This window comes from Pelodiscus sinensis, chromosome 1 (genome assembly GCF_049634645.1).
Source record: "Pelodiscus sinensis isolate JC-2024 chromosome 1, ASM4963464v1, whole genome shotgun sequence".
Lineage (NCBI taxonomy): Eukaryota > Metazoa > Chordata > Testudines > Trionychidae > Pelodiscus > Pelodiscus sinensis.
This window is the reverse complement of record NC_134711.1, coordinates 141,878,213-141,892,522: the sequence shown is the minus strand read 5'-3', so window position 1 is coordinate 141,892,522 and position 14,310 is coordinate 141,878,213. Positions and strand designations below refer to the sequence as shown.

The window sequence follows — 14,310 nt, the reverse complement described above, 5'->3', positions numbered from 1 at the left end:
TGGGAATGGATGAGTCCAATAGAGGCCTTGTGACTAGGCCTTTTAGCTTGTTGCATTCTAACCATCTTAGCTAAAACTGGACCTGCTTGGACCCTTTTAGTCACGTCCTATAGTTAGATCCACTCAAGCACATGTACACTACCCTCTCTGTGCTACTGAAACTGCTTCCTGAATTCTTCTTCTTTCTGTGTCTGCCTGGACTCTTCACCACTCTACTGGCATTAAATTGTCTTCTCCCTCCACATGAGAGCAGAGCAGAACAGCCAAGAGCCCACCTATCCTGAATGAACCAAAATTTCCCAAACCAAAAGAGTTAGAGAGAAAGATATCAGAACATCCTAACACATCATTAACAAGGAAGAATATCTCTTCAGTGCGTGGAGACAAGGTCTCATACGTACACGCCGTTCAAGTACAACCAATGTCATGGTTACATCTGCTTCCTGGCTAATAGCAGGAGTTCCAATCCCATGCAACTTTTCTTACTGACCTTGCTCTGAGGGCACTGGCCTGACCAGCTAAGTCTCCATTAACAGCTAATGTTCAGCTGGAATGACCACCACTCTGGCCTCCAGATCAATCATCTAGCATGTCTAAGTGGCCATTCCAGCAGGACCTCTCAGGGGCTTTTCTGTCCACTTTCCACTACTGGATCCTTGACTGCTGATGCTGTAACCACTGCTCTCATCTTACCAATTGCCCTGTGTACTAGGGATGTTAAATATTGGTTAATTGAATAGTCAGTTGACCTCATGAATTCTTATCGGTTAGTTGACTATTCTGTAGCCACCGGTAGCTGCTGTCATAGGGGAAGGAGGAGGAAGGAGAGGTCTAAGCTCCTGGACCCAGCATGAGCTGGAACTGGGCCAGGCTGCCTGCCCGCCTGGCTTTTAATACACTTTAAATGCAGAGCTGCAGTGGGGGCATTGGGAGGGTATCCAGGACCCAGTGCAAGCTGGGATTGAGCTGAACTGCTAGCCAGCCTGTTAAAAAAATGTACTGGCAAGTGGTGGGGATGAGGGGGAAATGTGTGTAGTCTGTAGCATTAACCTATAAGCTTTTGCTTATCGGTTAATCAACTATACTATTATATCTCTACTCTGTACCAGCCTTATCTTGCTATGTCAATCCCTACTTGCTTTGTATTGCCACTCTTACACCAAACCTTCTGTACTACTCATGCTGCTGCCTTCTCCCAACAAATGCAACATTCTGATCATACAGACTCCACTACATGCCCTCATTTTCTGTGGAATCTGCTGCTATGGACCAAATCACCTATGATCCTCTGGTACTAGAGTTGCCTGACAGTGCTGCCACTTCCAGAGAGAGACAGTGTGTCCCCTCTCCAGTTTACCTGCTTTTTTAATAGGAGAGTCCTGCTGTAGAGTCCTGTCTGCATCTGATTAGAGCAAATGTAACCGATATTCTAGAATTCCACTAGTAGAGCTTGCATTTTGGCCTCTTTTCCTAAAGTTGTAGGTATCAACCCTAATATTAATGTCACATGAGCTTATATTGTACATCTTCATATAGTGAGTTTTTTCATGGCTATAAAAAGTGTTGGACTTAATAGGATTGAGAAAATTCCCACCTAGAATATTAATGCAATATAGTGCTCCTGGCATGAATGGGTGAAATACCTGATGCTATTTTTCAATGTTGCTATATTTTTCAGTACAAAGAGAACTGCATTTTATTAAATATTTAAAAAGCATCATTCCAAACTTGCAACATGATTTCACAGACTTTAGGATATTGTTCTATCCTCCTTCTGCCCAAATACATAATGCAGAATATCTGACTTCCTAATCATTTCCTATAATATATGTTGTCATTAAAAGAATGCAGATGTAGTCACTATCATCAGATGGATAAACAGTGCATAATGTAGGTTTACAAGTCCAGAAGACTGATTATATTCCAGAATCTGCAATCCCACTCTTCCATGTACATGGCAGATTTTGAGCCAAAAAAGATTGAGCTGTACCAGAAGGAAACTGCAGAGTACATAAGTAGGGCAGTCTTCACGTTTTCTCCAAAAACTGAAATCTTAATATCATAGACTTGACAAATATATCATCTAAGTGAATGAAGGCAGATGCTTTAATAGAGCAATAATTTAATCCTCTCTTCAGCAGGAATCAGAAAACAGATCATTTAAATTCTTTTTCTCCTATTCCATTATCTATCTTCTCTGCCTTCATTCTTTAGGAAGTGCATCACTGCTGGTTATTTCTTAGCTGTAGAGGATTACCAGACATTCTAGTTTGGGGGAGAGGAAAAAAATGGCTTACCTGCTAATTGATTTTCTACTATATTTGTCTGTCTCATTCTTGTTGTGAAATGCATTTAGAGAAAGAGAATACAGAAATAAAAGGAATATCAATAAATCAGACTTTAATTTGATGACACTTTGCTTTGGCCATTGTTGTTTTCAGTAACTCAGTTATACTATGGAAAGTTTTGTCTGTAGCCATAGGAAATGGGGAACCTGTTTCTGTGATTGACAACTGTGGGCTGCCTTCATATTTTCTCAGTGGTAATAATGCAGCACAGTAGTTGAAGCGAGCTAGATATAGTATAGGAAAAAATTAGCAGGTAAATTATTTTTTTCACACTAGAAACTAAAGTATCTGCTGTCTAATATACTAAATATTTGAAAGAAGATAAGTACATCTAAAGTAAAATAAGCACAATTTAGATATAACAAAATTTTCTGTGATGGTTATAATCCAAGTTATATGAGAATTATCTATCCTTTATTATTCTTTGAGATTTGTTGTGCATGGCCATTCCACTTCAGGTCTGCAGTGCATCAGAGCCAGAGATTTTTTTTCCAGCTTTGTCTACACAGCAGCGTTATTTCGGAATAACTAACATTATTCTGAAATAGCATAGTCCATATCTACACACAAGCAGTTATTTCAACATAATGTCAAAATAATGTTGAGCTGGAGGACTGTTTACTCCGACTCCTGTAACCCTCATTGTACGAGGAGTAAGGGAAGTTGGGGGAAGAGTGCTCTTTCTCGAAATAACTGCTGTGTAGCCAGCACTAAAAGTTGAAAAAAGTTCTTTTGACTTAAGCTATGCAATTAACATATCTCAAGCTGCGTAGTTTATTTCAAGTTTAGCCCTGCTCGGTAGACATGCCCTTCCTGTAGTAATGCCCATCAGTGTGTTCATGTGCCCTCTGCAAATTTGTGCTGCTAACTGAAGGCATAAAGGATGAAGCTCCCTCAATCCCTCTCAGTTCTTATTCATTACTTGTGATCAGTAGTCAACATGTATATGCTTGTTGCACTCCTTTCCATTCCTCTTAAAGAGAATTTTTTCCTAAAAGTTACGGTGTATAGTTAAGTTAGTTTAACATAACTATGGTTAGTGGTACTAGTTTTTAACCATTTTTTTTCTAGGTTTTTGGGTTTTGTTGCTTTTCAAGCTTGGTACTGAGACATGTCTGTCTCTAGGATGTAAACTCTATTCTGGCCTGTAAGTCTATTCTAGTCAACAATCCTCACTCATGTTATTTAAAGTGTTTGTGAGAGAGACTCTTTAGGCATAGGTGCCCTATCTGCAGAGAATTTAAGGCCAGAACTAAGTGTAGGAACATAGGGCTCCAGATGGAAGCTGCTCTACACCCCACTGGGAACGCAGCCACTCATTATGCTGGGTTTAGACTCTACTCTTTTGAGGAGTGCATTGCCAAACTTGGCCATATCCCCTCATCACAGGGAGCCAGAGAGAAGCCAACATTTTCTTTTTTCCAGTACCATAGAAATGTCAGAAAAAAAATCAGGTGCCTTGTGCTCTTCTAGTCAGAAGAAGTCCCTATCATTCATGACAGCAAGGCCTCCAATGGAGTCTCTTGAAATGAAGGTGGGCACTAAGGCTAGAACACAACATTGGCTAGGCAATCTTGGGTATAGATTGAATACATTCTGCATCTTGGAACATACAGTCATTAACTCTGTACAATCTTCAGTACTGTCAAGATCAACTCCATTGCTGGGACCTTCTTGCAACATCTACTTCATCTTCGGTGTACACTTCAGTGCATCCCACCTTCTCAGTATGGAAGATGTTTAAGGCATGTGTAGTGATTAGGGATCTCCTTTCCCTATCAATACCAGACACACTGTTGCTACAAGATATTGAGGTTCCTGCCTTCCAATGATGCAAGCTTCAGTACCTTGGCACCAGCACATTCAGCACCATCAGTTTTGAATAACAACAGTAGCCAAAAACTCTGTTTCAGCTAGGTAGATGATTTGTACCATCATCAGGAAAGCAACCAATGATTCCCCCATACCGCCTATTTCTCAATGATTCAGGTGATAGCTTTCTGCTATACCACCCAGTACTATCCCGTCTTGGCCTTCAGACTGTACTTCTTGTTGGACTTGGAAGTGAGGTCTTACACATTGAGATCCCATTACAAAAGATCTGACATTTCCCTTCATTCATCCTTGTGCAGACTGAGCTCACAGAACTGGCAGTCTCTCAGGAGCTGGTCCAATGACAAATATGCTTTGTGTTTTAGCTGTGGTTCCATATTCACCAATTTTTTTTTTTTTGATTCCTTAGTGCAGTGTTTCTCAAACTGTGCTCCGCAAGACATCTCCAGGGGCTCCCCGAGGTTGACAGACTGGAAACATCGATAGGTACAACACATACAATCAGTGGACTGTTGGGGCTCCACATAAGTACAACACATACAATCAGTGACTGCTGGGGCGCCGCATAAATTTTTATGCATGTAAAGGGCTCCGGAGCCCAAGAAGTTTGAGAACCACTGCCTTAGTCTGTCCCTCCAGACCTTCAGTATTAATCTTCTAGATCCCATACCACTAGGTATCCATCAAGGCACCATTTTCTACCTGGTACTGATCCCAGTACCAAGAAAGTGATGGAACTTACAACTCTAATACATGGCCCATCTGGCAGGGAAGTTCTGTATGTATCAAAATAGGTTGATACTATGCTGTCACCACTTCTTCATATTCTCCTGTTTCTGAATCATGCTCCCTGGTTCTTGAGGATAACAAGACATAACTGGAGCTTATGAGGTCCCAAGCTCCCCAAGTATACATGTGGAAATAGTTTAATTCAATCCACATAAATAGTGGATGTTTTACTTACTGCAGGACCTCCTGAAAGATTTTATCCCATTAATGAAGTCATCTTAGAATCCTTTGGCAAACTCCTTCCTCTTGCCACCCACTCCCAAAAGAATGGAAGAAGATACCAAGTTTCCTCCCAGAGTCAGAAGTATTTTTATTCACATTCAGCTGTCGGAATGTTGGTATTGATGGCTGTAAATGATAAGGGAATACAAGGCCAGTCTAAGGCTACTTCCAAAAATAAAGAAGCAAACACACTGGATTTATTTGAGGAAAGGTTTATTCATGCTGAGATTTGCATTTCAGAACTGCATGCTGTCCAACTGTTTTCATTTATTAAACTTTTTCTGATTGGGACACAATGTAAAAATTTATGGACAAGTTACTACATAATGCCAAGAAGGAGTAGCAGGCACTTGTGAATGATGGTGGCAGGTAGCAGAATCAACCCTGTAAGCTGCATTGAATGGGTCAGATTCAGCAGTACAAGTGATGGCAATGATGACCATTCAGTGCTAAGAAGAAAATTTGTACTGCAGGAGGTTAACTGGTGATTATTAATGATCATCCATAGCCAATAGAGCTAGAACTTTAACAGGGTTCAAAAAAGAGCTAGATAGATTCATGAAGGTTAGGTCCATCAATGGTTATTAGCCACGATGGGTAAGGAATGGTGTCCCTAGCCTCTGTTTCTCTGAAAGTGGGAGATAGGGGAGGGACCATGTGAGGATTACCTGTTTGTGATCCCTCCCTCTAGAGCATCGGTATTGGCCACTGTTGGCAGACAGGATAGTGAGCTAGATGGATCTTTGGTCTGACCCAGTATGGCCAATATTATGTTCTTAATAATAGAAGAATTTATGCACTGAACTTTAGTTGTCTGCTTGCTGAATGGACTTTTGTTATGGTGACCAGTGCATTGAGTGCTATTGTATTGGGTGTGGATTTCATCTAAGGAAATCACAAAAATATTTGTGTGTACGTAGAACACTCTTGTCCCAGGACAATATTCAGACACTCCTGCTGGAAGTGGGTTGGAGGAGGTGTGGACACTAGAGGGCAATTTTGGGGGCCTTAGGCATCTTTATCATACCTATAGGATCACAGATGCTAGTGGCATGGGGTAACGTTGTGGTGAAGCCAGATCATAGTGCAGTTATATCCAAAAGGATAAAAGATGGCTGCAGTTTACTTATAGGTGAAAGCACATTGAAGACTTGAGGAAATACATTGACCACAGGAAATAATTCACAGACTGTACAAGATAGTTACCCACTTCTCCACACAACAGATACCCTAGATAAAATGTCAGGAGCAAACTAATATACTAGTTTTGATTTGGTATTTGGATATCATCAAATTAAATTGGCACCTGAGAATGATTTTAATTTGCAAAATGCCTCTCAGACTTACGGCATTGGGTTAAATGATCTAACCCAAGTTTTGAGAATTGAAGACATCCGCAAATATTAAATAACTTGTTTCCACAAAACTTGGAAGGAACATCAGGTACGAGTGAAAATGGGAATGGTACACTGAGGTTTTCAGGCTCTTTATTTGCAAGAGTCGGCACAGCTCTCCCATCAGTTTGGATGTAACGTTTGTGCCCTGATCCGTCAGGACCTCCTTGGGTACCCCCACCCTGGCAAAAATCTTTATCAACTCTGCTGCCAGGTTCGGTGTGGTGGTGGTTCGTAACGGTACTGCCTCGGGGTACCTTGTGGCATAATCGATTACCACTAATATATATATTGGTGCCCCGCCTTCGTTCTTTCTAGGGGGCCCACCAAGTCCATGGCAATCCTTTCAAAAGGGACTTCTATTACTGGAAGAAGGATTAGAGCGGCTTTTGGCACCCCTTTTGGTCCTGCCCGTTGACACTCGGGGCACGAGCTGCAGAAGTCCTTCACCTCTCTATATATATTCCTGGCCAATAGAACCTCTGCAACACTCGCTGCAGGGTCTTCTCGTATCCCAAATGTCCCGCCCACGGGTTGGCATGTGCCAGCTCTAAAAGCTGGGGGCAGTATCTCCGGGGGACCAATAACTGACGCACTGAGCCACCCTCTTCCTCCCCCTCTGTGACCCGGTACAGGCGGTCTTGGCATACCTCGAAGCGGGGGCCTTTGTGCTTTCCTTCCTCCTCGGTAACCAGATCGTTCACATCCCTGGCATCAGCTGAGGCACGCTATAGTGCCAAGCCCTCCCTTTGTTCTCGGAGGAAGTCCCCCCCCCCAGACGCCGAGGGGTGAGTAGATGTCCTGGTCCTCCCCCTCCCCCTGTGGGGGGTTGGTTCCCGGGTTTCTGTCCGTATTTGTAAGGATGCTGTCTGGCCGCTCGGCCTGCTTGCCCGGTCCCCCAAGCAACCCTTCCCGGGTCGGAAGAGTACCTTGGTGTTGCCATTCACCCATGGCCCTCCGAAAGCCACTCCAATCTCGCCCCAGTAGAACAGAATATACCAATCTCGGGGCTACCAACACATAACACCAACTCACTTGGTCGTCGTCAGTTATTTGGACCCAGGTGGTGGTGTATTGGTGCACGTCCCCATGTATGCACTGCACTCATACGGGCGGCCCCCTCGGGCCTCCCTCTTCGACCAGCTCTGCCCTTAATATAGTTTGGCTATAGCCGGAGTCTACAAGGGCTAGCACTCGGTGGTCCCCAATCTGGACCTGTCTCAGGATTTGGCCTCCTTTCCCCTTGTTGAGGTCCCTCTCTCCCGTCAGGGCCTGCGCATAGGTGCAGTCCATGTACGGGCAGTCCTTTTGAAAATGGCCTTCCTGCCCGCACCTATAACAGGCCCCCTTAGACGGTCCCTGTTTACTCAGAGCCTTTCCACCTTCACCTAGGGTGGGCGGCTTTTCTTGCGGAGTGCCCTTCAATGGCATTGTCCATGCCGGGGCTAACCTCCTTCCCTCCCCTCGACCTCCTACTCGGCTTCGGTCCCTCTCAGGGCTCCCCTTTGGTCACTAGGACCGGGGGTGTTTGGTCCTACCTGGTCTACTCGTTCCTTCTGCCGTCTCTGCAGCTTCATAGTCGTTCATCAGGTCGACCGCCTCGTCGACCACCCAGCGCTGCCCTCCACTGGGGAGGATATTTAGAAATTGTTCGAGCACCACCATCTCGGCAATTTGTACCCCAGTGCGTTGGTCGGGATCGAGCCAGTGCCACCCTGTTTCCTTCAATCTTTGTGCCACCACCCGAGGTCTCGTCCCAGTGGTGTAGCGTTCCTGCCTGAACTTTTGCCGATATGTCTCTGGGGTGATGCCCATCTGGTCCAATATGGCTTCTTTTACTTTATAATAATGTAAAGACTCCCGGGCGCTCAGGCTGCGGTAGGCTAGCTGGGCCTGTATGGGGCTAAGATCGTGGCCCAATGGTCTTCTGGCCAGCGTGCTGCTGTCGCCACCCGCTCAAAAGTGGTTAGATACGCCTCTGGGTCATCCATAGGTCCTATTTTGGTCAGGCGGACTGTCAACCATGGGCTGCCATCTCCGTCGTCCTTGCCATTCGCGGCATGGTCCCGTACTGGCGCACTCACTGTTCCTGCTGGCTCTGGAACTGCTATGATAACTCCCTCACCAGTTGCCTCTGCTGCTCCTGGTGCTGCGCTGAGAGCTGTTGTATCAAGAGAGTCTGTTGCTGCTGGTTCTGTCTCTGGGCCTGAGTTAGCCACTCCAGCATCTGGGCCAGTTCCATCTTGCCGGTGCCTGCAATGTCTGCCTCACTCCCAACTAGGGGGGGGAAGGTCCGCCTACTGCAAATGTGACTACACAAACAATAAATTAGGCCCCCCCACAAATCTAAACCAAAAACTCTCTAGGGAATCTACTCTAACGCTGCCCCTACGGGCGTTTTCCCTCTCTGAGGATAGCGCTCCCCCTTTTACTCCGGGGGAGGGAGTCGGTTAACGCCCGCATCCTCCACCATCTTGTAGGGATTCCGTCAGCCCCCACAGCGTCGCTCGTCATCGACTTTGGGGAATTCGCTCTGCTGACGGTGATACTATTCGATTCAGGTCACTGCCCTCCAACAGTGCCCACACAGCCTGGGCTTTACCCCTTCCGGGGATACATCCTTTCTCAGTTACTCTGAGTGGGGGTGCAGGGTAGGGAGGAGAGGGGGGGCCCAGGCCCACCCTCACTCCCGGGCCCCAACCCAGGGCCCTAGAGGATGCGGACCGGCTTCGGTCCGGGTCCGGTTGACAGGGGAGTCCTCCCGAAACCTGCCCAAGTGAGGGGATTTTATATGGCCCCTCCCCGGGCTGTCCCCCTCTTTCCCTGCTGTTGGCTTACTCGACCCTCCGTGGGCCAGCCGCTCATCTCTCCTGGGCGACTTTCCAGACCCCGTTGCTCCACGGTGGTCCGCGACATCCTACATTCCGCAGCCAAACGGGGGGCTTACCCCGCCCGCCGTCCTCAGGGCGAAGGCTCCAATTCCCCCGCCGCTTGCCTTCTTCCACATGCCCCTTCCCATCTTCCGCCCGGGGCGGTGTTTAAAACTCCTGCCGCGCCCAGCGCCGGAGGGTGACGTGCTCCTGACGTCACCAGCTGACTCCGTCCCTCCCACAGCGTCTGTGCCGCCGCCACCACCCCTGAGGTGGTCAGCTGTTCCGCAGTGCGAGTACACCCGGCACAATGCCGGTGTGCGCTCCCCTGCCGCCTGAATAGGGCTTTTGCCATGGGAGTTTTTAGAGCCGGGTTGCGGGGCCCCGTCACACGGACCCAGACAACTGGAGTCACCTGGGAACTTTCAGGTTCTTTAGTTCATGTTGCCCTGCAGGGATTAATATCCAGGAATTGAGGAAACAGTTTGAAAGAGCCAGACAAGTACCTAGAAGTTACCTACTTGAAGACAGGCTCAACAAGGAAAATAAGAGAACATCACTGGTCATCATCTACAGCCCCCAGCTTAAACCCCTTCAGCACATCATTGACACTCTACAACCTATGTTGGAAAACACTCCTCAGTCCTTGGTTTGTGGCCTGTGTTATGTTGGAGATCAGATTAAATTATCATAATGGTCCCTTCTGACCTTAAATCTATGATAATTATTAGAAAACTAGAAAATTCAGAGTCATGCTTACAAGTAACTGAAAAGAATGTATTCTTGTAAAACACTGAAAATAAGAAATTATAAAATCCCAAAACATACGAACATTTCAATGTATCAAAATTCACAGAGTACCCAAAATAGTTTGCTGTGTAAAGATGCCAGGTGTTCCCACTGTTTCTTCTTTGTGAATGAAGTGCATCACAGAACACTGGTTTTTAAAATTGCATTCATACGTACAACATCAAACTAACCTTTTTCTCTTTTCTTGTCATAATATCTTGAATGAATAGTCTTGCTGTAATGACTCTATGTAGTCATGCTACCATGTTACATAGTGACAGATTATTGGCTGTCACATGGAATCATAGAACCATAGAACTGGAAGAGACCTCAGAAGGTCATCTAGTCCAGCCCCCTGCTCTAGGCAGGACCAATTCCAACTAAATCAACCCAGCCAGGGCTTTGTCAAGCGGAGACTTAAACACTTCTAGGGATGGAGACTCCACTGCTTCCCTAGGTAACCCATTCCAGTGCTTCACCACCCTCCTAATGAAATAGTTTTTCCTAATATCCAACCTGGACCTCTCCCACCACAACTTGAGACCATTGCTCCTTGTTCTGCCATCTGTCACTACTGAGAACATCCTCTCTCCATCCTCTTTGGAACCTCCCTTCAGGAAGTTGAAGGCTGCTATCAAATCCCCCCTCACTCTTTGCTTCTGCAGACTAAACAGACCCAACTCCCTCAGCCTCTCCTCATAAGTCATATGCTCCAGCCCCCTAATCATTTTGGTTGCCCTCCGCTGGACCCTCTCCAATGCGTCCACATCATTTTTGTAGTGGGGGGCCCAGAACTGGACACAATACTCGAGATGTGGCCTCACCAAAGCCGAATAAAGGGGAATAATGACTTCTCTGCATCTGCTGGCGATGCTCCTCTTAATGCAACCTAATATGCCATTAGCCTTCTTGGCTACAAGGGCACACTGTTGACTCATATCCAGCTTCTCATCCACTGTAACCCCCAGGTCCTTTTCTGCAGAACTACTACTTAACTAGTTGGTCCCCAGCTTGTAACTATGCTTGGGATTCTTCAGTCCCAGGTGCAGGACTCTACACTTGTCCTTGTTGAACCTCATCAGATTTCTTGTGGCCTAATCCTCCAATTTGTCTAAGTCACTCTGGACCCTATCTCTGCCCTTAAGCGTGTCTACCTCTCCCCCCAGCTTAGTGTCACCTGCAAACTTGCTGAGGGTGCAATCCATCCCCTCATCCAGGTCATTAATAAAGATATTGAACAAAACCGGTCCTAGAACCGAACCTTGGGGCACTCCGCTAGAAACTGACCGCCATCCTGACATCGAGCCGTTGATCACTACCCGCTGGGCCCAGCCTTCTAGCCATCTTTCTATCCATCTTACCAATCCACCTTCCCTTAACTTGCTGGCAAGAATAACAGTGAATTGTGTGTGGCATCTTATCTATCTTAAGTTATGATTGGGGAAAGATTTTCTTCATTATGCTCTTGCTTTAACCAAGAATTTTTAAAATATTACTTTACTTGAAAGAGAGCCATGGTTCTGTTGACTTTACTCCTGCTGAAGAATATTTTGGTATGTGTATTGAGTGCTGTACCTAAATTTATGGCCAGGCAACCTTTATCCAGGTCATCGACTTCCAGGTAAACTTCCCGAGGATGATCAGAGTTTTCAGAGAACCTTACAAAGGTCATCACAATCCAATATGCCACTCTGATTTTCCTACTGTTGTGTTCATTGACTATGAAAATGTCATTGTTATATTCAGAAATGTGGCTTTGTACACTACATTTCTACCAAATAATTCTAATGCACTTAATTTTAACTGTTCTTACTGTCCATACTCAATCTTGTTCTCTAACTAAAAGAAGACTTTTCTGTCTGGTGAATAATTATTTCTACCAAAACTGAAATTATTTTCTGGTCTCTGTGCATGGAAGAGGGCTAGAAACTTTATTGTAGGGAAAAATACAAAACCTTAGAGAGCTTAAATATTTTAAATGCATTTTAGTGTTGAGAAGATAATCATGTTTATTTTTCTCCCTAGCTATTAATAGGCTATGAAAATGGGACGGTAGTACTCTGGGACTTGAAATCGAAAAGAGCAGACTTGAGAGTCTACTACGATGAGGTAAGCAGTTCCCATTCATCCAGAGTAAATGACATTTCAGTAGTATGTTGAGTGTTTTAAAAGGCATAAAATATATCTGAAAGGCACAGTTTGTTTTGGAAATGTGAAATACCACACTCCTATTTCAATCCATGTCCTATTGGTAGCTGATATCAAAACCTGGGGTCTCTGAATCTGAGTACATGTGTCCCTTGAGTTAAAAGATCGAACTTTCCTAAAGCAGTGCTGGTGCAGGCTCATCAACTTCTGCGTGGCCTACCTACTACTGGGGGACAGAGCACCACACCACATATGCGTGAGTTAAAAGAAGAATTCTGTGAATAATTGGGAAGGGAGGTTGGGTTCAATATAAATTTAAAAAATTAAGAACAGTTTTGGGTCAATTTAGTATGACTGATGAGAATTTTTTGGTTTTGTCAAATCTACATTTTTGCCTAAGTAAAGTTTCAGCTGTGAGTGCAACAGTCTGATAACACTGCATTGTTGTCATTATTGTATATTTCTACTTCATCAGTTAATATCAAAACCATGTTCTTTAATAGATTTTATATATTATACAGAGACTCTGAGTAGCAGTTGTTTTCAGTGTGTTGTATTGTCACGAACCTACTAGACCACTGTTACTTGTGATTTGTAACTAAATTGGAAAATCAGATGAAGATTCAGTTCTTGTGTTCCACAGAATTCTTTGTCAAATTATTCATGAAATGTTTCATAGATATACACAGAACTTAGCAAAAACAGCCCTCATCTTACCAATCTTCCTGAATAACCCAGTTCAGACACGCATAAATATAGCTCATGCATAACAGAAAGAAATAAAGGAGGATTTCTGGGAGAAGATCCAGGCAGGAACTCTGTATTTTTCACTCCTCCTCCCCTTCTTTTATGAATGTATGAAGAATACCTACAGACCTAAAGAGATGGTTCCCATCTCTAAAAATTGTCTGGGCAGGATTCTTATCCCTGGGTCTTGTATTCATTAGTATGAGATTGATAGACATCCCCCAAGATCTAAAATTATTGTTCCCTGAAGGGAGGGATAGTGGATTAGCTTGTGAGCCATCTACCTGTTGGCACATAGGTAATAGTTCGGTGTCTTCTGGGTTAATAGACAGAGGTGGGTGAGGAGTCTGTGCTCCCTTTTGATGGACAGAAGAATTGTATGCAAATGAACATTCCATTTGCAGATTAGCACTCTGTATCAATTCAGCTCAATTCAATGAGGTTTTATTAGCATGACAAGCCATCTAGGTTTTGCTAAACTCAAAGAAACCCCAAAACAAACCAACAAAAAAGGCTCTTCGTGCATGAGGTATGTTAGAAAAAATAGATTCCCGTGGTGAAAATAGCTGGATCATTTTTCTGTCAAGGCTCATTAATAGTGTAGCTTCACAAAATCCAGCGAGGCTATGTCTACACTACCAAGTTTTGTCAAGGAAACTAATGCTGACACACAGAAATCTACAGCATCAAAGCGTGTTCATACATGTTCCCTCTTGTTAGCTAGTGTTCACATTTTTAGCTCCCCCGTCAACACTGGGAGCAATGCACGGTGGGTATATATCCCACAGTGCCTAGCAACACCATCTGTTGCTAAGTGTTGTGGAAACACAGAACAGTGTGTGGGGCATCTAGGGGCTGTGCAGAACCTCCAGTCAGGCACTGCTTTGCTCATGGACTTCTGGCATCCTTGCACACCATTTTTTCCAGCTGCCACTCTCTGCTGTATATTTCTGGCATTGGCAGAGAGAGAATGGATCCCGCACTTCTCTTGCATGCACTGTTAAGTGTCATGAGAACCTCATGCATGGCAGCAGAGATCATCTTACAATCACTGACAGAGGAAGAAGACTGGGAGGAGCCTGACAGAGTGTCCAATATGGACAGCAGCAATCTGTCATTGCATTTGGCAGTCACAAAGCAGCCATCCAAGGTAGGTTGGTGTTTTTAGAC

General features: G+C 44.8%; 1 protein-coding gene across 6 annotated transcripts in view; it reads left to right on the top strand.

The window, feature by feature from the left end:
• The window catches only part of STXBP5L (syntaxin binding protein 5L), a 456,584-nt gene that overhangs the window by 294,093 nt on the left and 148,181 nt on the right, over positions 1–14,310 (top strand). For all 6 annotated transcript variants that reach the window (XM_075905178.1, XM_075905171.1, XM_075905165.1 and 3 more), the window contains one exon: positions 12,271–12,354. In XM_075905178.1, the coding sequence (XP_075761293.1) occupies positions 12,271–12,354 (84 nt within the window). The remainder of the gene's footprint in view (positions 1–12,270; positions 12,355–14,310) is intronic.